Source organism: Phaenicophaeus curvirostris, chromosome 12 (assembly GCF_032191515.1).
Source record: "Phaenicophaeus curvirostris isolate KB17595 chromosome 12, BPBGC_Pcur_1.0, whole genome shotgun sequence".
In the NCBI taxonomy this organism is placed as follows: Eukaryota; Metazoa; Chordata; class Aves; order Cuculiformes; family Cuculidae; genus Phaenicophaeus; species Phaenicophaeus curvirostris.
This window is the reverse complement of record NC_091403.1, coordinates 9,931,522-9,955,945: the sequence shown is the minus strand read 5'-3', so window position 1 is coordinate 9,955,945 and position 24,424 is coordinate 9,931,522. Positions and strand designations below refer to the sequence as shown.

Genomic DNA, 24,424 nt, shown 5'->3' with positions numbered 1-24,424 from the left:
AATCCAGTCATTATTGTCTCACACCGCTGTAACAAGATGATTCAGTTTGATATCTCCATTTAGGATTAGTTATCTTGGTGCCTTGATGTAGTTGCTATAAATCTTTCTGCCTAGCTAATTATGGAGCAGCTTGTTTAGACTCTACAGTTTCCCAGCTTACTTTTTTTGATTATGGCTAAAATATGTGGTTAATTTGTGCATTCCATCTATACTGTCTCATATATGAAGTACATTGGAGTAGTCCCCAACCTCAAATGTATACATGAAAGGTTTTGTGAAACTCTCCTTATGGGGGAAAAATGCAACCTGTCTTAGGAAAGTATTAAAAAGTTATAATGTGGGCAGTTGGAAGGGAGAAGAAGGAAGGAAGTAAAATCAGGAAATTAGAGTCCACGAGGATGAAGTGAAATTGAGATGTTTGTCTTTCTGTTCAAAGAAAATGAAGCAGAACATGAAGACTTGACTCGGTCATTAAACCTCGTTAAAGATGTGATTGCTGCAGTCAATAGCAAGGTCAGCAATTATGAAAAGAAAATGCGTCTTGGTGAGATTTACAACCGGACAGACAGCAAGTCGATCATGAGGATGAAGAGTGGCCAGATGTTTGCAAGAGAGGACTTGAGGCATAGGAAACTTGTCCGAGATGGGCCTGTTTCACTGAAAAATGCGGCTGGACGGTTAAAAGGTAAGACTAGACTGCCTTCTGTTGGGGGAGAATACAGCTCAGCCTCTCCGGATGACGCTCACATTGCTATTTCCAGCCTTTATTTTTTCTTCTGCTTTGAGAGAATTTGACAGCAGGTTTCCCTGTGCTGTACACTCATGTCCCATGGTAGCATTTCTGATTATGTTGTTTCTGGGGGGATAGCAGCTTTTACTCCTGGTGACTGCATGCCTGCTGAAGGCTTGGGTTGCAGTGACAGCTTGGTGCATTAGCTGAGGAGCAGAGTCACTGGGAGATCCTTTGGGCCAGGAGAACGTGATGGGGCTGCAGTTGTTTGGAGCAGTGAATCAGATCTCCGTGCCAGGATGCATGTGTGCAGCAGTTTCAGGAGGTGTGCTCACTGCATCTCATACCCAGCCTTAGCTTCCTAGTGGCTCTGACCACCAGCAGCACTGCCTTTTCTCTGCTCTGAGGTCTGCCATAGGGCTGCCCAGGCTCAGCATTTCCATCCCAGTTTCACTGGGCCTCCAGAGAGATGTCCCAAGCCTTTTGTTGCACTTGAACCTCTTGAGCTGGTGACACCAACTGTTCAGGAGAGGCTCTGGTGCGGCTGCCTCTTTGTTTGGTCAATGTTTTCTTGAATTGCTGTCATTTCTTATCAGGTAGAAACATGTTTTCTAAGGTTCAGTGCTCAGCTAAGCACAGAAGTTCTCTGCTGAGTTAAGCCGTAGAACTCCTGAGGAAGCCTCCAGCTGGGACTGTGGTAGCAGTAAAAGTAGACAGGCATGTGTCTCAGTGCTGGCAGGAAGGCTGTATTTCCATTCTCTTGCTTCCAGCATCAGAATATTAAACCAGAGTACTTGGGTATGAATGGGACTACTAATGTGGTGCCGTGCTGTGCAGGGGGTCAGTGATAATGCAAATTTCCGTATTGAATATGATTTATTTTGAGGTTTTAGAAACAGGAAGTTTACAGATGGTTTCTAGGCGCCCAACATGACTATTGACTTTAGATGGTGGATGAAGCAAGTTGTGCGCTGTTGTGAAATCTTGTGATAAATAAAGGCTGCATTTGCATTTCTAAGTCACGGAAAAGCATAAACATACATCCGTCTGTAGTGGAAGCTCTTAGAGAAAGCAGGACCTGCAGACAAGCTGCAGACCCCAGGCAGAGAGTAGCTGGTTCATACATTCAGGCTATTCTGTAGTATTTGAAAGGGAGCACAGAAAAGTATAGGAACGACTTTTTAGCATTTCCCATCTTGCAAAGAGCACAGACGGTAAAGAACAGAGTCAAATGCCAACCTTTGCAAAGCTCCCAAAGCTTTGAGTTCATTTTGCAGCTTTGATTAAAGTTTGGTGGTTCTTTTATATGGCATTGATACTGTCTTCCCAAAACGGAATGGAAGGAATTACTCAGGAGATGATTTAACTTTTTGGTTTGTTTCCTCTGTGTCACAAGATTTCCCAAGGACATAACACAGAAACTCTTTGTACTGAGGGTTATGGGTGGGGCATTGGTAGTTGCTGTGCAACTTTGTGATATGTCATTAGGAGACTTGGAAGGCTGTATGTGTACTCTGGGAAAAGGCTGTGTTCTGATTTAAGATCCTCTGTTGGCTTGACGTTGTGCTTCCTTCTCCTATAAAAGAAAGCCAGGTCCTGCATCTCACGCAGGCTCTGTCCCTTGGAGTCGGCAAGAGTTGTGTGTGTCTGTGAGCAGAATTAGTGGTGGCTCCTGAAGGCAGTATTTCCTGGGAAAGAAACCACAGCTGACAAACATTGTTATTGCATGATAATTTACACTCCGCAAACCACTCACCAAGAGAACCATAAAACCCAGAACTTCCTATGCAGATATTTTGCTGGAGGGCTAAAATATTGATTGTTAAAGAAAACAGCACTTCTATTCAGTAAGCGTCTCTAGCTTTCACTGTTAATGCCCATGTCCTAACTGTTAGCAGGCGTATAGCTGGAGGAGCACCCCTGCTCTGACGGATGAAAGAAAATCCTGCAGGTTTTCTAGGTGCTGCTGTATTCGGTGTAACACAAAGCTGGTTCAGAACTAATCTGACTCACTATCTCCAGGAGCTGCTCCTCCTAAGCAGGAGGTTGACCCCGCTTACAGGATTTTTAAGAACAGCCCTACTACTCCTGAGCACTGGTGTTATTAAAAGAAATATGTTTCGGGGTGGGTTGTGTGGTTGTACTGCACTAGTTTGCTTTTTCTTTTGCAGAAGTTCAGGCTGTTCTCCTCTCTGACATGCTCGTATTCCTTCAGGAGAAGGACCAGAAGTATGTCTTTGCCTCACTGGTAAGGCTTCAACCTTTTCTCCTCTTTCATTTTTTATGTGAAGCCAGCCATTGCCTGCTAAACAACTTAATTTTCTTGCTTCTAACGTTTTTGTTTGCTGAGCAGACTCCATTATTTTTGATAGAAAAACATGTCTTTGTGCCCCACCTCCCTTTTCTGCAGTGCCTTGGCACAGCTGATAATTGGCCTGGAAAACCTGCCTGTCGCTTGATACACTTTCTGCTTTTCACTTTGTGCAAATTGAAGCAGTGATTGGGGCAGGAGGGTGCCATGAGATAATGCAAACATTGTAAAAATTAATCTTAGCAGAAGGAAATGTCCCAATATATAGTGAGCTGCTATGAGAGGCCGGGAGGGGGAAATGCCACTGCAGTAAATTCAACAGAACAGCTTGGAAATAAATGTCAGGGGAATATATTTGTAACATACAAAACCGAAAACATCAGCTTTTGAAGGCAGGCCTCACCTGTTAAAGAAAACCCAGTACCTAATTGAGTCTGTTGGAGCTGTACCTTGTAGGCATGGTCTAGACTGGTTAAACCCTGTGACCTTTCCGCCTTTTGAACATTTTGAAAGCTGATAATTTGTTATTCCAGTTCCACTAACAGTCTGCACAGACTCAATATCATACACAGGGGTAGCTGATTTGCACACAAGTCCTGCTAGTGAACCACTACCAGCAAATCGCCTCAGTTGTAGCATCCTGTAAAACACACGACAGGCCTGACTCATATGCAGATGACACAGCAGCAAAGCCACGTTTTAGTCAAGCAGGCTGATCACATAGAGACCATAGCACACAGTGAACATATTGTCTCACATGCAAGTCTTCTCTGTTATAGTCAGCTGTGAGCTTCTGAGAACAGCAGGGGGTTTGTGGGATTTGAAAACAAGATGTTACTACATCCTAGGGAGAAGTCATGAAGATAATGTGTGTGAAGCAGACACTAGCAAGCTGCACTAAGTCTAAGAAGTGATATTAATGACAGAGAGAATGTGGGCAGGAGGAGATGAGATCAAAGGTTTCCTGGATTTTAGAGCAAAATATGGTAGAGTTTACAAAACCACAAAGGCAACTGTATATTAATTCTTTGTAGAAATGGAACAAGATAAAATTGCTTTTCCTACAGGAATGATGGAGGAAAGCAAACCTTCCCTGTTCTTTGATCCCATTAAAATTATTTCAGTTAGCCAAAAGGTTCACAAAATGTTTACAGGCTGAAAAGAGGGAGTGATATGGTTATTGGGACCTTTTCAATGCTAGTTTCAATCTGGGAACTAGTACTGTTCAAGCTCCTCACCCTTTTCTTTCCATCCAAAGGACCAGAAATCTACTGTGATCTCTCTGAAAAAACTGATTGTACGAGAAGTGGCTCATGAAGAGAAGGGTTTGTTTCTGATCAGTATGGGTGGAAAAGATCCCGAAATGGTGGAAGTCCATGCCAGCTCCAAAGAAGAGCGTAATGGCTGGATCCAAATCATTCAAGACACAATGAACACCATGTAAGCTACCAAGCTGTTCTTGCAAGCCATGTGATGCACATGGTATTGTTCTGGTACTAAATGAAACATGTTTCTTGTCCAGGGTCAAAGATGAGGATGAAGGAGTCCCTTGCGAGTCTGAGTTTGAAAAGAAAGTGTCGGACGCAAGAGTGAGAGGACTGAAAGGTAAAATCCTGCGTGGGACAGAATAAAGGAACGTTTTTTGAAAAATATACAGGAATCGCTGTGTTGGGTCTTGTGGTTGAACTATGACTTTTTTCAAAGGAGCGAGAATCCTGCATCCAACAAATAATTGCACCTCACCTTGCTTGTGTTATTTTTTTCTGAGCCTGCTGGTTGCTGTTTCTGTGTAGCACTGTGCAGGGTCCATGAGGTTCCACTAGATGGGGCCATTCCCTCTTGTCCTGTCCCCTGTCACTTGGGAGAAGAGGCCAGCACCCTCCTCTCTACAACGTCCTTTCAGGTAGTTGTAGAGAGCAATGAGGTCACCCCTCAGCCTCCTCTTCTCCAGGCTAAACAACCCCAGCTCTCTCAGCCGCTCCTCATAAGGCTTGTTCTCCAGCCCTTTCACCAGCTTTGTTGCTCTTCTCTGGACTCTCTCCAGAGCCTCAACATCCTTCTTATGGTGAGGGGCCCAGAACTGAACACAGTACTCGAGGAGCGGTCTCACCAGTGCCGAGTACAGAGGGAGGATAACCTCCCTGGACCTGCTGGTCACGCCGTTTCTGATACAAGCCAAGATGCCATTGGCCTTCTTGGCCACCTGGGCCACTGCTGGCTCATATTCAGTCGGCTGTCAACCAACACACCCAGGTCCCTCTCCTCCAGGCAGCTTTCTAGCCAGACTTCTCCTAGTCTGTACCACTGCATAGGGTTGTTGTGCCCCAAGTGCAGGACCCGGCATTTGGCCTTGTTAAACCTCATGCCATTGGACTCTGCCCAGCGGTCCAGCCTGTTCAGATCCCTTTGCAGAGCCTCCTGACCCTCCAGCAGATCGACACAGTGCTACAGACTGGGAGAAGTCTGTCTTGCTAAGGGTGCACTCGATGCCTTCATCCAGATCATTGATGAAGACATTGAACAGGGCTGGACCCAGCACTGAGCCCTGGGGAACCCCACTTGTCACTGGCCTCCAGCTGGATTTCACACCATTTCCCACCACTCTCTGGGCCCGGCCATCCAACCAGTTTTCCACCCAGGAGAGTGTGCGCCTGTCCAGGCCAGAGGCTGACAGTTTCTCAAGCAGAACGCTGTGAGAAACTGCGTCAAAGGCTTTGCTGAAGTCCAGGAAGAGCACATCCACAGCCTTTCCCTCATCCAGTAGCCGGGTCACTTTGTCATAGAAGGTGATCAGGTTAGTTTGGCAAGACCTGCCTTTTGTGAACCCATGTTGACTGGGCCTGATCACCCGGTTCTCTTGCATGTGCTTCATGATAGCACTCAAGATCACCTGCTCCATGACTTTCCCTGGCACTGAGGTCAGACTGACAGGCCTGTAGTTTCCTGGGTCCTCCCTGCGGCCCTTTTTGTAGATGGGCACAACATCAGCCAGCCTCCAGTCCAGTGGGACTTCCCCAGTCTTCCAGGACTGTTGGAAGATGATGGAAAGGGGTTTGGCCAGCACATCCGCCAGCTCCTTCAGTACCCTAGGGTGAATCCCGTCCGGCCCCATAGACTTGTGGCTGTCCAGTCGGGCTAGCAAGGCACTGACCACCTCCTCTTGGATCACGGGAGCCTCATTATGCTCCTCTAGCTCCTGGGTTAGTACACAGACGGAACGACCCTCCTTACGACTAAAGACTGAGGCAAAGAAGGCATTAAGTACCTCAGCCTTTTCCTCATCCCCTGTCACTGTTGTTCCTTCTGTGTCCAATAGGGACTGTATGGTCTCCCTAGTCCGCCTTTTATTATTTATATATTTGTAGAAAGATTTTTTGTTATCTTTCACTGACTTGGCCAATCCAATTTCTAGCTGAGCCTTAGCCCTTCTGATTTTTTCCCTACACAATCTCACTTCCCTCCTGTAGTCCACCCAAGAGGCCTGTCCCTTCTTCCAGAGCCCATAAACATTTCTCTTCTTCTTGATATCCCTCAAGATCTCTCTATTCAACCAAGCTGGCTTTCTCCCCTGCCGGCTTTTTTTCCGGACCACGGGGATGGCTTTCTCCTGAAAACGGCTTTCCACTAGATGGGGCCAATATCTCAGGAATCGCTCAGTTTTCCTGCTGAAGCTTTTATTTTCTATCTTCACGTCTGTTTTCTGTTCACCCACACAGAACAACTTCAGCAGAAGGATAAGCAGATCCTCCTCTTGCTGGAGGAGAAGGCTAAGATCTTCCGGGACGTGGCAGAAGGTTCTGTGCAGGAGGACATGCCAGGCTCCAGGCTGCTCTTCAGAGCCAACACAGAAGAGGCACCCAAAGGAGAGGCCATTATGAAAACTGCAATAAATGAAGGTGAGCAAGTCAGGGTGACACGTTAATTACTCTAACCAGTGAACCCTTCTTCAGTGAAGCCATCAATCCTCAAGCACCAGTTTTGCATGGGAGTCTGGTGCTTTTTACACAGGAAGGCTTTATGCTCGTAAATATCTGAGTGGTAGGTGTCAAGAGGATGGAGTCAGACTCTTCTCAGTGGTGCCCAGCAACAGGACAGGGATCAACGGGTACAAATTGGAACACAAGGAAGTTCCACCTGAACATCAGGAAAAAATTCTTTACTATGAAGGCTACAGTGCACTGGAATGGGGTGCCCAGGGAGGTTGTGAAGTCTCCTTCTCTGGAGATATTGAAAACCCACCTAGATGCACTCCTGTGCAGCCTGCTTTGGATGACCTTGCTTTAGCTGGGCAGCTGGACTGGATGATCTCCAGAGTTGCCTTCCAATCCCTGCCATTCTGTGATTCGCTTCATCAGAATAACAGCATAGAACAGGAGATTTTGCTACTCACTATATTGTCTCAAAGACAGATAACGAAGGATCAGGAAAGGAAGCAGTTATTGATGACTGTTGAAAGAGGGCAGAAAAGATCTCAGCATAGAGAATAACCATGCAGTGAATCTGCACTGGGGTAAAGAGCACTACAGGATTTATCCTCCTCTGAAATTTGGACCATCCAGGCTTTTGCTGTGTTTCCATGTCAGGAAGGTGTGAGAGCAGGGCTTGGGTTCTAGCAGATGCTTGTGGTGTCTGCAAGGGGCAAGCAAGTCTGTTGACAAAGGCAAGGGTAGATGAAAAGCCAGGCAACTTTCTGGTATGATTTGTGGAGGGGCTAAAAACTATTAAATGCTGTTGTCAGAGCACACAAGAGTTGCCTGGAGGAAGACAGAGAGGTGTAGGCCGATGCAGAGTTCCAGAAACTGAGAGTTAATAGTCAGACAGACTGAGCTTTTGCAGGGTGAATGCGTACTGTTCATGTCATTGTCATAAAAACATGGTTTCTTAGTACAGCGAAGTACATGAATTTCTGGCCTGAGCTCAGACAGGCATGAAAATAGCTCAGAAGCCTCAAGTGGTCTTTAACAGAGATCATTGCTTTTTGTCAGTTGAATTGCTGCAAGACCTGGTCAACAGGAGCCTGGGCACTGCCATTGGGCAGCAGGTCAGCATGGAACAAGAAGGAGGAGTTGGCCCCATCTCTCTACCTAGAAGGGCAGAAACTTTTGGAGGATTTGACAGTCATCGGATGAATGCCTCCAAATGTGAGTAGTTACATGTGTTCACGTGATCATTTGGTAATAATACATGTCATCTTACCATGTTGCTTCAGAAGAACTCCAGCAGCAGGTGATCTGGGTTTCCCCACTCCTTTACAATAATTGATAGATTAAATAACAGATTAGAAGAAAAAGCCCATGTACACATTTAATTATGATAGGTGGGAACACATGCTTACATGCCATGTGAAAACACTTGGCTTCTTAATAGATTAATTTCTTCATGTTGTTATTGTAATACCTGCAGTTTTAAGTTCTTCAGTTATCTTCCAGCAAGAGCCTGATGTTGTTGCATTTGCAAATGGATGAGGATATTACCGAATCAAGCACCTTCTCCCCTGGCTCTGCTCTCTGTGTGTTTGTGCTCCACTTACATCTACATGTGTTATTCCTGTAATTAAGACTCTCCCAAAGAAATGTGTGAATATTTATTTCAGCTGCATAGTTGGCTGCATACCAATGCTCTCTTTCTTTGCTCTAGTTATCAGAAACTTCCCTGTCCTCAAATTCCTTTCTCTGTGGTCTCACTCGTACTCCCAATACAGCCAGTTTTGCTGTGCTAGTGTCTGTCTCAGCATTGGGATCGTTGGACCTCATCTGACCTTCTGCATTAAAGGAGCAGTGTTAGTTCCAGACAGTCATACATGAGAAGTATGTTGAGGTTTTCCCATCTCTATTGGAAAGCTGCAAAGCCCTCCACAGGCCTTGTCATCATAAGGACAAATGTATTCACACTGGAGGGGTTTGTTTAGGGTTGTGCCTCTCTCTATTACAGTGATGAATGGGGCAACCTCAGGCTGTTCATTGCCCAGCTTTACATTTTCTTTAGAAATGTCCTCTTTTGAATTAGGTTGTAATTCAATAGTTGTAAGTTCTTGGGAGAATTTGGGAAAAGAATGCAGGGCCTGTTTGTTCAGCTGGAGGCTGAGAAGCATGAAACCTGGCTTTCATCTCCAGTTCTGTTCACAACCTGTGCACCCTTGAGCAAGGCTTATAACCTGACTCTTCTTCATTCTCCCCTCCAGCAAAGCAGAAGGGAGGTGTTTCCTCCTGCAAAGAGGTGGAAGGTCCCAGGACATGGTGCAGGGCAGAAGGTCTGTTAGGAGGACTTGAGGGTCAGCCATTAATGGCAGAGCCTACCTGGGGGGTGGTGGGAGGAGAAGGCCTTTGCACTAGGTACAGTGTCCTTCACATTGCTGCAAATACAGGTGTATGTAAGGCTGTTTATCATTAAGAGAGTGGCACGAGGGAGGTTACCAGTGCAGGTGTGGGTTTTCCCCATGGGCTGCATCTCAACTGGTAAGAGAATTGGCAAGAGCTAAAGGACCAAAGAGCCATGCAACAACTCCTCCACCTGCGAGCAGAAGGGTGGCACAGGTGGGGGTTGCAGCCCACCAGTCAGTTCACACCTATGCAGGAGCACAGATAGGAGCCATCCAAAGGGAAGTTAGAAAGAGGAGTCCAGTGCGTCTTGAAGACACAGCTTAAGGATAAATTGTTAGCATAAAATTACACAGGATATTGCACCAGCAATATCTGACCCAGGTGTAAATTGCATTTGCACAAGAAAGGCTCTGAAACTATACCTGCAATAATAAACCTTAATATGATACTGTTATTGTTCTCCATCTGCTGTTATTCTGCCTCATGTCGTCTCAGCAGGTTTGCTTTGATAGTAGAGAGCGGTGCAGTGGATAGACAGAGCACCAATTAATAGAGCGTGCCGTATTTATCAGCATGTCTGAAACCAAAGTCAATCCTAATCTGAATTCACATCTACTTTTTCTGGTGGTGCTGACCTGTTCTGGTATACATGGGAAGCAAATGCATTTAGTTAAAAATGTCAAGACCCTTGTGTTCTCTTTTGTGAAACATCTGACTTTCCTGTATTGCTCAGACATTAGCAAGTTCACCTGTGGCTTAAAATGTTGAATAACCAGTGTTGATGCTGGTTTCTTCATTTAGGTGGAGCAAAAGATGAAGGTGATGATGCTCAGGACCTTCGGAGAACAGAGTCAGACAGCATTTTAAAGAAGGTATCTCTTGGTTCATCTGCCTCCTGTCACTGAGTTCAGATTTCAAGAACGACAATTCTTGTCTTAAAAAATGTTAAAAATAAAATTGGGAGTCAAAATTGGCTGTAGCTAAAATCCTAACTTCAGAAACATTGCAAATCAGTTGTGGGTTTTTTTGTGGCACGGGTTATCTGCCATCTGCAGATCAGCTAAAGCATGTGTTCTTCGGCAGCACCTGGCAGCAGGACGGTGAGTTCTGTGGTGGGGTGGACTTTTTGAGGCGGTGGGAGCTTCCCGGAGCCGGGAAAATCCCAGAAAAAAAAAACCCAGGCGGGGGTCCTGACAGGCCCCACACGCTGGTACCGCGCGGTGCCTGACGGGAGGGGGTGGTCCCGGCAGCTACCGCGGGAGATTTAAACTATGCCCCTGGGAGCACCGCAAAGAGGAGCGTGGCAGTTTGAGCGGGCAGGGCGCAGAGAGGACCTAGGGAATAGGCAGAAGACACCGAAGACCACTACCCGGCAGAAGGTTAAAGCTGCTCCGTGTGCTGCAGCAGGCAGGGTGGATGCTGCCACCCAGACGGAGCCACAGTGGGTGCATACAGCTACCCAGACCCTGGGCTGCAGGCAGTGCCCCCCTCCCACACCGGCTCGTGCCTCTGGTACTGGCCCCACTTGTGAAAGCTGCACTCGAGTGGGGGAACTCCTTCACATGGTGAAGGAGCTAAGAGAGGAGGAGAAGAGGCTGAGGACCATCAGGGAGTGTGAGAGGGAGATTGACCAGTGGAGCAGGGCCCTCTCACTAACTCAGCAGCCTGCTCGAGCTAGTGTGTCCGAACATCATCCACCTGCAAACTGCACGGTTGGGGGAACAAGAGATGGGGAGTGGCAGCAAGTTCCTGCCAGAGCAAGGAAACCTGCTCCCCTCACCCAGACAGCAAAGCCCCAGATCCCCCTGGCGAACAAGTACCAGGTGCTGCAGGTGGAATCCAGCCCTGAGGATGAGGATGGTGGCTCCCACAGCCTAGAATCCTTCCCTAGGCTGCACCATTCTCAGAAAAAGATAAAAACATCCTCCATCAAGAAGAAGAGGAGGGTGATTGTTGTAGGGGACTCCCTCCTAAAAGGAACGGAGGGACCCATTTGCAGGCCGGACCCGCTCCACAGAGAGGTCTGCTGCTTGCCGGGTGCATCAGGGAAGGAGGTAGCTAGAAAACTTCCTTTCCTGGTTCACGAGACGGACTACTATCCTTTGATAGTAGTCCAAACTGGTTATGACGACCTAACAAACAAAAAGGCCAAAGCCATCAAGAATGGCTTCAGGGCCATTGGGAGAATGATGGAGGGCTCTGGGGCACAAGTAGTATTCTGCTCCATCCCAATGCTAAATAGAGAGGAGCGGGAAGCCAGGATGAAGAATTCGATTAATACCTGGCTCCGAGCCTGGTGTGAGGAGAGGGGCTTTGGCTTTTTTGATCATGGGGTGGCTCATGCACCCCCAGGCTTTCTCGCTAAGGGCGGGACACATGGGTCTCCTAGCGGGGCTAAAGCCCTTGCTAGAAACCTAGCCAAGCTCATAAATCGAGCTTTAAACTAGATGTGAAGGGGGAGGGGGTTGAGCCCAGGCTAGACAGGAACGAGCCTGGACGTGGGGAATTGGTGATTGGGAGAGGGTGCACGGGTGAGGACCACCAGTACCTCACCACACAAAAAGTGGGGGAGAACACACCTCGGGGTGCTAAGGGAGATGCAGGCACTCTGGTGTTAACTACTCCAGTTACCAGGCAGTTGGGAACGAACCCTGTTCCCTCTAGGAGGGCTGAAGGCCCGGCAGCTCAGCTGAAGTGCATTTACACCAATGCACGCAGCATGGGAAATAAGAAGGAAGAGCTGGAAGCTGTCGTAGGGCACGGGGCCTATGATGTCGTTGCCATCACGGAAACGTGGTGGGACAACTCATATAACTGGAGTACGGCTATGGTGGGGTATAAGCTTTTCAGGCGGGACAGGAAGGGTAGGAGAGGAGGCGGGGTAGCCCTCTTTGTAAGGGAGGACTTGGACTCCATTGAGATGGATTGTGGCCATCAGGAGGTTGAGTGCCTGTGGGTCAAAATCAGAGGAGCCCACCAGAAGGTAGATTTTGTGATGGGAGTCTGTTACAGACCACCCAACCAAGGAGAAGCAGCTGATGAGCTCTTCTATAAACAGCTGCGGTCAATCTCTAGATTGATGCCTCTCGTTCTGGTGGGAGACTTCAATCTGCCTGATATCTGCTGGGTGTACAACACAGCAGAAAGGAAGCAGTCTAGGAGGTTCCTGGAGTGCGTGGGAGACAACTTCCTCGCACAACTGGTGAATGAACCAACAAGGGAGGGTGCCCTCCTGGACCTGCTGTTGGTGAACAGAGAAGGCCTTGTAGGGGATGTGGCGGTAGGTGGACGCCTAGGACTAAGCGACCATGAGATGATAAAATTTTCTGTTCTAGGTGAAGTGAAGAGGGTGGTTAGCAAGACGGTAGCATTAAATTTCCAGAGGGCAGACTTTGATCTCTTCAGAAGGCTGGTTGGTGAAGTCTCATGGGAGACAGTACTCAAGGGCAAGGGAGCCCAGGAGGGCTGGGAGCTCTTCAAAAGGGTGGTCCTAGCAGCTCAGGAGAAAGCCATCCCCGTGGTCCGGAAAAAAAGCCGGCAGGGGAGAAAGCCAGCTTGGTTGAATAGAGAGATCTTGAGGGATATCAAGAAGAAGAGAAATGTTTATGGGCTCTGGAAGAAGGGACAGGCCTCTTGGGTGGACTACAGGAGGGAAGTGAGATTGTGTAGGGAAAAAATCAGAAGGGCTAAGGCTCAGCTAGAAATTGGATTGGCCAAGTCAGTGAAAGATAACAAAAAATCTTTCTACAAATATATAAATAATAAAAGGCGGACTAGGGAGACCATACAGTCCCTATTGGACACAGAAGGAACAACAGTGACAGGGGATGAGGAAAAGGCTGAGGTACTTAATGCCTTCTTTGCCTCAGTCTTTAGTCGTAAGGAGGGTCGTTCCGTCTGTGTACTAACCCAGGAGCTAGAGGAGCATAATGAGGCTCCCATGATCCAAGAGGAGGTGGTCAGTGCCTTGCTAGCCCGACTGGACAGCCACAAGTCTATGGGGCCGGACGGGATTCACCCTAGGGTACTGAAGGAGCTGGCGGATGTGCTGGCCAAACCCCTTTCCATCATCTTCCAACAGTCCTGGAAGACTGGGGAAGTCCCACTGGACTGGAGGCTGGCTGATGTTGTGCCCATCTACAAAAAGGGCCGCAGGGAGGACCCAGGAAACTACAGGCCTGTCAGTCTGACCTCAGTGCCAGGGAAAGTCATGGAGCAGGTGATCTTGAGTGCTATCATGAAGCACATGCAAGAGAACCGGGTGATCAGGCCCAGTCAACATGGGTTCACAAAAGGCAGGTCTTGCCAGACTAACCTGATCGCCTTCTATGACAAAGTGACTCGGCTGCTGGATGAGGGAAAGGCTATGGATGTGCTCTTCCTGGACTTCAGCAAAGCCTTTGACACAGTTTCTCACAGCGTTCTGCTTGAGAAACTGTCAGCCTCTGGCCTGGACAGGCGCACACTCTCCTGGGTGGAAAACTGGTTGGATGGCCGGGCCCAGAGAGTGGTGGGAAATGGTGTGAAATCCAGCTGGAGGCCAGTGACAAGTGGGGTTCCCCAGGGCTCAGTGCTGGGTCCAGCCCTGTTCAATGTCTTCATCCATGACCTGGATGAAGGCATCGAGTGCACCCTTAGCAAGTTTGCGGACGACACTAAGCTGGGTGGAAGTGTCGATCTGCTGGAGGGTCGGGAGGCTCTGCAAAGGGATCTGAACAGGCTGGACCGCTGGGCAGAGTCCAATGGCATGAGGTTTAACAAGGCCAAATGCCGGGTCCTGCACTTGGGGCACAACAACCCTGTGCAGTGCTACAGACTAGGAGAAGTCTGGCTAGAAAGCTGCCTGGAGGAGAGGGACCTGGGGGTGTTGGTTGACAGCCGACTGAATATGAGCCAGCAGTGTGCCCAGGTGGCCAAGAAGGCCAATGGCATCTTGGCTTGTATCAGAAACGGCGTGACCAGCAGGTCCAGGGAGGTTATTCTGCCTCTGTACTCGGCACTGGTGAGACCGCTCCTCAAATACTGTGTTCAGTTCTGGGCCCCTCACCATAAGAAGGATGTTGAGGCTCTGGAGAGAGTCCAGAGAAGAGCAACAAAGCTGGTGAAGGGGCTGGAGAACAGGCCTTATGAGCAGCGGCTGAGAGAGCTGGGGTTGTTTAGCCTGGAGAAGAGGAGGCTGAGGGGTGACCTCATTGCTCTCTACAACTACCTGAAAGGACGTTGTAGAGAGGAGGGTGCTGGCCTCTTCTCCCAAGTGACAGGGGACAGGACAAGAGGGAATGGCCTTAAGCTCCGCCAGGGGAGGTTTAGGCTAGACGTTAGGAAAAAATTCTTTACAGAAAGGGTCATTGGGCACTGGAACAGGCTGCCCAGGGAGGTGGTTGAGTCACCTTCCATGGAGGTGTTTAAGGCACGGGTGGATGAGGTGCTGAGGGATATGGTTTAGTGTTTGATGGGAACGGTTGGACTCGATGATCCGGTGGGTCTCTTCCAACCTGGTTATTCTGTGATTCTGTGATTCTGTAATTATGCATCATTATGGAAATTATAAGGTCAGCTATAACTTTGCACCTATTCTTGCTGTGGATCAATCTATCATATAACTGCAAAATGATACCTAATTAACATTTTATTTTATATGATTTTAACTCGCCTAAAAAACATGCATGAATTCTCCCAGAGTGGAAGATGGGGGCGGGGGTTAATGTGTCTGTCATTAGTTCAGCTTCAGAACACATTTGCTGTGATTTCTCATTTGTCCTCATTTTAAATCTGTGATCTTTTCTTAGGGTGGAAATGCTAATCTGATGTTCATGTTGAAAAGGAATAACGAGGTAAGAACTGATTCAGTTGCTCAGCTGTTTCCTTCATTTAAGTGGCAAGTGAATTTGTCTCAATAGGTGATAATGTGGAAGAAAATACATTTCATTTGCTGAAGCACATGTAGACTTTTAAATATATTAAGCTGAACCCACTGTGTCATTTATTTGTTTAACCTTGGATGTTCAGATAGGCAATTCGCTGATTGTAATCTGCTTGCCAGCAGATACGTGGTGATTATGGCAGCAAGGGTTAATTACCACTGGGATGCACAGGGCTGAATTTATGGTGCATCTGCAGACAGAGGGAGTTTAATTTTATGTTGCAGGTGCAGTGAATTGGGGCAATTAGGTTTCTATTCTCCCTTTGATACACATTCATAACTCCGAATTAGCATTAATGGCAAAATGAGAAGCAGTTCTCTTAATCCTGGCTATCATACCACTTTTGTGAATATTGCTGTGGTTTTTACCTTCTTCAAAGTAGTTGTAGGATTTGAGAGATTCAGAGAAATTTTAGCTAAGCTAAAAATATATTTAGCAATAGGACATCTCTCCAAAGTAGTTTGTTCTGTGTTGATGTGTGTTATGTTCACTTTTACCTGTATTTTCAGAGAGCCTCCATGAACACACCTGCTGTACTTTTGTGCCTGCTGTATTGCAGTTTTCAGTGTAATGACAGTGGGACTTGTATGGGTCAGCCAGGGGTGGAAGAGTACAAATAGTCCACATTCATCTTAAATTTTCTTCCTTCTTCACCTCTTTAAGTTCTTTCCCTGAAGTTTTTAAGTGAACTGCTGGGTTTCATCCCAATTACTCTGCTTCTTCTTGAGCAATCTGATGTGGGAAATGGTTTGCAGAGACAACTTGGGAGTTCCCATGAAGTCAGTGCCTCTGCAGATATTTTCTCCTCTGCTGCACTGATGGCTAGGAAAGTGAGGAAGATGATGTGAGGTACCTCTAAGAGATGTCCAAAGGATGTATTTGTTTTCTGAGGGATAATGCAGTCATTGCAAGTGAAGAGTGAGAAAAACAGAGGTGTAGAGGGATGGTCGTACAGCTTGTCAGACCCACTGGTGGGTCATAGTGGAAAAGAACGATGCTTTACATGTACCCTAGCACTCAGGGAGATCTAATAGCAGTGCTTTTGTTTTCTTGCAGCAGGTCCTCCAAACCATTACCAGCCTTCATAAGCTGCTCAGTGCTTTGCAGGTAGGCTCAGTTGTTTATCCTGCTTTGGCATGCTGCTTGCCTGAACTGCTCGTCCCACCACTCAGTAACAGCCACTCATGCTTTGCTCCCGTCTCCCCTTCTCTTTGTCTGCCACATCCCTGCATGGCTGAATATCCCGTGGCCGGCTGACTGGCAGCATGTCCACAGGTTGTAGGAATGAGATGTTGCCTAAGTGAACTAGTGCTGGTTTGAATTTGGGAAGCTGCTGTGGGAAGTTGCATCCTCTGGTAGCCCAGCTGTAAGGCAGCAGTGCTGAAATATGAATTTGGTGGGGGAAGAAGAGATTTGATTTAACACCGTGAAGTTTGCAGGGATGGAGCCTCTCTCCATGGAGAAGGGTGTCGCAGTGATTTGTGTCCCTTCTGTCCTAGGGTGTCGTGCTGCAGCAGGACACCTACATTGAGGATCAGAAGCTGGCGCTGAGCGAGAAGGCTCTGACCCGAAGCTTCTTCTGGCCAACATCACTGTTGGAGCAGGAGAAGCAGCGCAATCTGGAGAAGCAGTGCCAGGAGTTGGCCAACCTGAAGAAGCAGCAGACACAGCACCAGGAGGAGAGGCGGAGGAGAGAGAAGGAGTGGGAAGTCCGAGAGAAGGAGATGGCGGAACAAGAGGCTCACTTGGCCCAGCGAGAGGAGCAAGTCCAGAAAGGGTGGCAGGATCTTGAGCGTGAGCGAGAAGAGCTGCAGCTGAAGAAGGCCTCCTACCAGCTCGACCTAGAAAGGCTTCGAACAGCACAGAAGCAACTGGAGAAGGAGAAGGCACAGTTCAAGCAAGACATGGAGCGATTAGCTCAAATGCGGCAGGACCTTGACCACAACCAGGTAAATGTTGCCACCAGCCAGGCTCTTGGGGAAGCCATGCCCTGCCGGGAACTCCTGGATGCCTTCTGGGCCAGCTGCATGCCGGCAGTGATAGACTGACACCAGCATAGCCTGGGGACCTGGTGTTCCTGGCTCTTTCCTTGCACATGATGCGTTTGTTGCTTCTCCAGAGCTGCCGAGGCATTGCCAGTACTCAGGACTGGCAGTAGGTGGTTACAGCATCCTGAGTTCTGCCTACTTTTCTGTGCTGTGTGTTGGCAGACAGCAGACAGGCTTGCAGAGATGCCCTAAGCAATCCCTGGAGGTCGATATTACCTTTGACGTTGGCTTTCAACCCATGCGATCTGAGCTCTGGGGAGCAGTCAGGCAGATGAGATGTCCTCAGAAACAGCCTGAGCGTTGTGGGTTATCTGCACCTTCCAGCTGTCACAAAGGCCACGTGTGAGGCTGATAACTGCAGGGGAACGCTTTGTGTAGAGTTACATCCCTCTCCAAAAGTGTTGTCAATATCTACCAAAGAGAAGGGTGTTGTCCAAAACCAGAAAGAAAAGCCTGCACACAGATCCTGCTCTGTGCATTTTTCAGCAAGCTGGGGTTTGGTTTTTAGGACTGTGGGGCATTCTGGCTGAGGAGAGGAAGCATCCGTTGGCAAAACATGGGTTGAATTTGATCTTTAAGCCTGTTGTTCATTGTTTGTTTGTTTGCAACTCACTAATTCTGAATGTAATTTGCTTAGAATTTGCTGTAGAAAAATTAGTTTGTATATGTTGGATTGTGGCATGGAAATGATTTTGGGTGCCTGAATGGACTAATTGCAGAGCTCGGCAGTGAGCTCTGAAAAGCAAATCATCAGAGGAGGGCTTGCTCCCTCCCACCGTGGTTCTTGATGAGGCCAGAAGCACAAGGCAAGCACACAGTGAAGCTGATCCAGCATTGAGCACACGTAGACACGCAAGAAGCACGGCTGCTATGGGAGAGGCTGGGTGGTAAAATAACTGTGAGGCCTGGAGGATTAGGAGATGGAAGCACCTTTTTGAGACAGGTATCTTACTGACATTTCAGAGTTATTAATAGAGGGTTTGGTGAGGCTTTGTTGAGCTGTTGGTTTGATCTTCCCTTTGAATGTGTGGGCTCAATTACAGCCTGAGACAGCCGTTAGGAAAAAAAAAAATCAGGAAAAATGTTTTTGCTTTCATCTGTTGCTTGGGAAGGCTTCCTTTAACACATGCCGCTCTGGTGCTGTGTGCTGGCATTCCACTGCCGGAGAGGCCTGCTTCTTCTTGGCATTCTGCCACTGTCTGTGTGCATGAACGATGCAGGGTGAGTCTTGGTATTGAGATCTTAGAGAATATTTGCCCTTGGCTTGTTGATACATAGCATAGTACATGTAGGAGCAAAAGGTACCGGGGCATTACTCTTTATAAGTCTCATTAAGAAGGCTTCTCTCCATTGCTTTGTCTGGATGGGGAACACCTTTTAGCTGGTGAATGGGCCAAATGTTCAGAAGAACAGCCTCTGTTTCTGAGTGGTCTGGAACACACTTTTCATCCAGGTTCTCTGCTAACCTCTTTCATGCTCCATTAAAACCCTTATGTTTTCCTTTACAGGTTTCAAATCTACATGAGAAACTTGCAAGAGTCCCCTCCCAGTCCAGCATCGATGACTCCTCCAAGCAGAAGAGCCCTTCCTTTCCTAAACAAGGGCACTTGGATTCAGAATTGTCTGTATCCCCCAAAAGGAACAGTCTTTCAAGGACACACAAAGAGAAAAGCACTTTCCATTTGCTTAGCACAAACCAGACTAACAAGGCAGCTGAGGAACAGCCCCAGATGCCTACCCGCCTCTTTAGTTTAGCCAAACCAAAGGATAAGAAGGAAAAGAAGAAAAAGGGCAGGGGACATCGGTCCCAACAGTCTGGTGAGTGTCAAGGGAGGTTATAGGTGTGTGTTCAGGGTCAGTGAACTGGTTTCTCACTCCATCCAGCAAACTTACAGAAGCCATGAAGTCTAGCCTTAAATGTGGATGGTAACACAGGGATGGGGAATATTAGCTGTGATGAGTGGAGTTCCCAGCTTGAAGTGATCTTTTGTGGGCTTTTCTGCCTGTTCCTGCAGCTCCAGGGATTGTCACAGGGACACACTCTGCTCCCTGTGCCTTCCCTTCCCCATCCCATCCCGAGCTACCTCCACAATCTTTATTTTTCAGCTTGGTCTGCTTCAAGGAGAAAAATGTCCCGCTTCAGTGGCTGGGCTTTTATGATGGGCTGCTAGGATGCTCTTGGCTGTTTTAGGCTGTGCAGTATTGCTGTCTGCTTCGACTCTGTTGTAATTTGGAAGTAATACCCACAACCCTTCTGCTGGCCTCTCCCTTCCCCTCCAACCAGTCTATCTTGTCTCTTGATCTGGAAAAAACATGGTGCAGTTTTTTTCTCTGGTAGTTTTGAATTCCCTTAGGACTTGATTCTTCACCTCAAACCTCTGACCCACATAAAATTTGATCTCATGCCTTCAGATGTCCAGCTTATCCATAATAACTCGTTGATGTTTTCCAACTTGTGCACAGAAAAGCTCAGCAATTATGAGATGTAATCTCATAGTAGCTCATCAGACAAATGGCCATCTTTTAAGATGTCCAGTGGATTAAGCTCACAGCAGAGTTTCCACGTTCCTGGAGTCTGTTCTGCCTGCTGTCTTCATGTATTCCCATAGTGATTCCTGCCTGTTCTTTTGTACTGCAGATTCTCACTCATCAGAAGCACCTCCAGAGGGTGAGGAGATCTTCTGCTGAGCATGGACTCTTCCATTGGTCACTCTCAGCATTGGCACAGTGGACATCTCCCTGCCTGCTCCACAGCACGCTGCTGGTGCCTGCATCTGACAAGCATCTGGAGTATTAAATTAAAACATGTTATGAAGTCTGTTAAATGGTGGGAAAGGGGGCTCTTTCCTGTGATTTGCGTGAATTCTCACCTAAGAGGCTGACTGCATGGCAAATAGTACCATCTCGCTGTGCAAACCTTGGGTTAAATGGATTGGGATAGATGTTTTCTGTCTCTTCTTACTGCTGAAGGATGAGAGAACATAGCCTTAAGGGGTCTGTGCCTTCAAATTCCCTTTTTCTGGGGAATGTAACCAAAACCAAGCATTTAGCAAAAGATTAGGACTCTACAAATGGTGCGTACACACTGGCATATATAGATATACTTTATATATACATATATGTATCTATGTATCCACTGGGATATGCTTACGGTGTACAGCCAAGCTTAGCTCGGCCCGTGGGGATAGATAATACCTGATGATTTTCAGGGAGCGTGTAGATATTAAATATCTTGCCCTTACTGTCCAATTGTAATGCCATTGACTTGCACGCCCCTTTTGTGCTCATGGTATATGGACTGTTAGGTTTCAGAAAGGTACCTTCCACCAGGAAGCAGTAACAGCATTCAAATCAAAAATTTGGGAGGCGGGGAGAGTAATCCTGAAAGATTTCCATGGGGCAGAGGATTTAAATGTCAAACTGTTTCCAGAATCAAGCAGAACGTCTTTGGGTATATTTAAAACTATGCAGAGAAGAGAAATTCAGTAGGTTTGTAAGGTAAGCCCAGGGAGCCAGAACAGCGTTCAAGTGGGAACAACTCTAAACAACACTTTTTTACACAATCTTTTTGAGTTTTAGTTCGCTCCTTCCCATCTCTTAAGTAAAGACGAGTTTTTTGGCCAGAATATAGTTCTCCAGTTGCTTTGACATCCCATCATTACAAGCCTTACTGGAGAGATGACTGAAAATCCGCTTTTAGGAACCTTTGTTCTGTTATTTATACTTTTCTATTCCCATCTTTTGTGTTACCATTGAGCTGCTTTTTCTCTAGATTTTGTTGGCTTCCCTTGCTTGTTTCTAAGGCAGAATGCAGAGACCACAGCAATTTCAGAGCATTTCAGTGAGATGTCACAAGTCAGAGGACTGAGTGCTGTGTGCAGAGTGAACCCCAGAGAGGCAGCTTCTAGACCCTATGCCTATATGATACTGTGCACTTGCATTATACTGTGCATTTTGGGAGAGAAAATACATTTTTATGGGGCAAAATGCTGTGGGGCAGGCCCAGAGGTCCATTTGTATCACCACGGGCTCCAAGGTGAAAGTGTACGTGTCCCATGTCACCATCAGCAGAAGAGGAAGGTGTGAGGGTGGCTCTCGTGCCGACAGCGAGGTATTTGTACAGTTGTTGAATCCAGGGATGTGTTCTGTGGGGGAAAAGAAATGCATCAAGCTAAACTTTTTTCCAGAATTATTGTGCTTCCAAACGCTTTCAGGCAAATCACCTGAGTGGATTTGTAAAAGGTTACGAGACACCATCAGCTTCAAATTAGCTCAAGAATTTGCTCATTTTGAAGCTGTCAAGTACATTTCCTTTTCTACCAATTTTTCTTTAAAAGAAAAAATACTTCTCGCACTACTGTTTGATTTCAATTTTATTTCTGGCTTCTCACAAGCTAGTGACCCCCCCCAGCAGTTTTCAGAGTTGTGTGCTGATGGGTATCAGCAGCATTGATGGTGAGGTGGATGCTTGGACTGGTCTGTCTCAGTCTGTGCTGCTTGCTTTGGAAGCTCTCTAAACTATTAAGACTGAAAAAAAAAAAAAAGAAAAACGCCAGAGGAAAGGAAAAAGATTTGAGATTTATTTTTATTTTGGTTTTTTTTTTTAATATTATTTGGTGCTTGTTCTTAATTGCAAGCAGGGCTTGCAAGAAATATTTATCTTTCTGTTTGTTTGAAAGAGTTCTTTTTTAAAAGAAGTTTACTTGGTTTTATTTTTTTATTTCTTTTTACTTTTTGTTTGGGGTTTTGAGGGGTGGTTTGGTTTTTTTCCTTCCCTTATTTTTTTTTGTTTGTTTTCTTACCAAGAGATTGGTAAACCTTATCTCCTTCTTATCTCCCTGGTTCCTACAGACCTGGGGTTTGGGCAGTGCTGTGTAGCTGCCCATGCCATGCCCAGGGTTACACAATTTCAGCTGAGAGCTTTCTGTAAGGCAGAGCATCTTTGGGCCAAAAACAGTCTGGAAAAAGCAGCAGTGACTTCAGACAAGATTCCTTCTATCAGTTAGTTTCCCTGTTTAAATATTTTCTTTAGCTTTTCTCATACATCTTGGAGGCAAAGGAAAAAGCAAAACGAGACCTGTCTTGAGGTGACGTGAGGGTCTGGTTGCTTGTCCAGGGAGATTCATGCAGCTCCTCCTCTGAACCTGAAATGAGCTGGAGGAGGCACATGCTGGTGTTGTGGTGTTACCATTCTTATAAGAAAAAAACCAACCTGTTTTCACAATATAACTTTTGCCCTGCTATTTGTACATCTGTGAAAATGCATGTGCCAGGCAGAAACTTCTGGAAACCAAAGCAGTGGCTCATTTACTGTTGTGTGAACAGAGATCAGGTTGATGGTATTTCTAAATGTTCCCCTCAGTCTGTAATAGCCTTTGCCAGCATGAGCTTTTGTTTTCATTCCACTGTCATGTTCCCAGTCCCAGCACATCTTGAATTCACAACATGGGAGCATCCTATGACTCCGGGGAGGACACCAAAATGGAGACGTGAGGTAGCAGGGTGAGTCTCTACTTGGCCTGACCATCTCTTTTGACCTATGCAAATCAAAAAGAGCAGTGAAAATTGTATTTGCTAAGTGATCTTCTAAGGTCCCCATGGTTCCTTGTCAAAGAAACCACAGGTGTGAGTCAGAAATCTACTGACCAGAAATACTCTCCTGGTGTGAGACTCGGGAGTGTGTGAGGTTGGCCTTAGCTTCTTTTAAATTAAGTGATCATCTCAAGATGTAACTTGATGTCAGTTTGATGCCATAAAGCACTTTAAATGGAACTGGTCTTGTCCCTTTTCATTTTGGTTACATGGAGACAATCAGCTTAGCCATTACTCCCCTCTCTGCATCCCCAGCAAAATCCAAGCAGCAAGCCAGGCATATTTCTGGTTTGATTTGGCTTTACCCTGGAAAAGAGAAAGGGTCAAGCTTTTTTGTATTGTTTTTAGACCAAAGTGGATTTGAATCTGACTGCAGTCCCACTGCAGATTGGGTGAGTGGTAGGACTAGAGAACCGGCTTCTGACGGCTCAGGTATATCCCCCCCGGGAGAGCCCATGCTGGCATCACCATTATCTTCCTCACAGCGTGTGCTGCTGCCAGTAGGGAAGCTGTCCCACCAGTGGTTTGCCCTCTACCTCCTTTTCCTTTGAGAAACCCAGAGCAGAGAAGGTAGAGGGGGATTCAACCAAATAAGTGAAGTGATGCTTTTTCTTTGTACTAAGTTATTTACTGCCCAGGCCATTGGGAGACCTCCCAAGTGCCATCCCTGGTGCAGCAGCTCTCTCCACTGCTGAGGGTGGACCCTTCACTGCTGAGAAGCACAGTAATGCCATTAGTTTGTGCTGCCTTTTGAAGGCAAAAGCATCCATAGAGTCTGATCATCTTTGCACCTTTCTTGAGGCACTAGAATATCTCAAAGCTGTTGCTGAAGCACTCAAATCCAATCCTTCCAAATGCCACTAAGTCTGAAGAGGTTCATCAGGTGCCAAATCCCAAGGAAACTGTCTAGGATACCTGTGGCACAAGCAAGGGAGGACTGGGCAGGGGCCATGGGAGAGTATATGCTAAAATCCCACAAAACATTCCTTGTTAACCGGAACTCTGGAAATTATTCTGCCTGCTGGCCAGGTTGAGGAATTTAACATAATTTAAGACACCCTTTGAAATAACAAACCTCCCTACTGCTTGTAACTCTTGCTTCATTTGTCAGAAGGGGCAACAATCAGTTATTCTTGATCCAGTGATGCAGCTAAGTTTTAAAGATAGGCGAGCTGAACTGGCTTAATCTCAGACACCTCATGCTCTTGAGTGACAGCAAATGCTAGCTCCCTTCCCACCTGCATTTTTGGGGCTTGGTGCCCTTTTTTCCTTTTTTCCACACACATTTCACTGACACTGATGCTTTGCCCAAATGTATTCAGCTTCCATTGCTTGGGGGGAGGAGGGAACAGGATAACATTCACTGCTTTGCATACAGCTGTAAGCTTCGTATGTATTAAAGCTGTCTGTCAGTATCCATCTTTTCCGTGCTCTGAAGTATTTTACTGTTCTTTATCAATATTAAACACTGACTCAAAAAAAAAAAAAGATATAAAAAT

The 24,424-nt window shown here is 46.8% G+C and overlaps 1 protein-coding gene across 5 annotated transcripts in view; it reads left to right on the top strand.

Moving 5' to 3' along the window:
- The window catches only part of AKAP13 (A-kinase anchoring protein 13), a 222,086-nt gene extending 197,662 nt beyond the window's left edge, over positions 1 to 24,424 (top strand). For 4 of the 5 annotated variants that reach the window (XM_069866962.1, XM_069866964.1, XM_069866961.1 and 1 more), the window contains 12 exons: positions 437 to 685; positions 2,902 to 2,978; positions 4,300 to 4,481; positions 4,564 to 4,646; positions 6,758 to 6,937; positions 8,027 to 8,182; positions 10,163 to 10,233; positions 15,151 to 15,195; positions 16,342 to 16,392; positions 16,785 to 17,234; positions 18,842 to 19,151; positions 19,972 to 24,424. In XM_069866962.1, coding sequence (XP_069723063.1) covers positions 437 to 685; positions 2,902 to 2,978; positions 4,300 to 4,481; positions 4,564 to 4,646; positions 6,758 to 6,937; positions 8,027 to 8,182; positions 10,163 to 10,233; positions 15,151 to 15,195; positions 16,342 to 16,392; positions 16,785 to 17,234; positions 18,842 to 19,151; positions 19,972 to 20,021 — 1,904 coding nt within the window. In that variant the 3' untranslated portion in view covers positions 20,022 to 24,424. The remainder of the gene's footprint in view (positions 1 to 436; positions 686 to 2,901; positions 2,979 to 4,299; positions 4,482 to 4,563; positions 4,647 to 6,757; positions 6,938 to 8,026; positions 8,183 to 10,162; positions 10,234 to 15,150; positions 15,196 to 16,341; positions 16,393 to 16,784; positions 17,235 to 18,841; positions 19,152 to 19,971) is intronic. The other variant, XM_069866963.1, reaches the window with a different exon arrangement.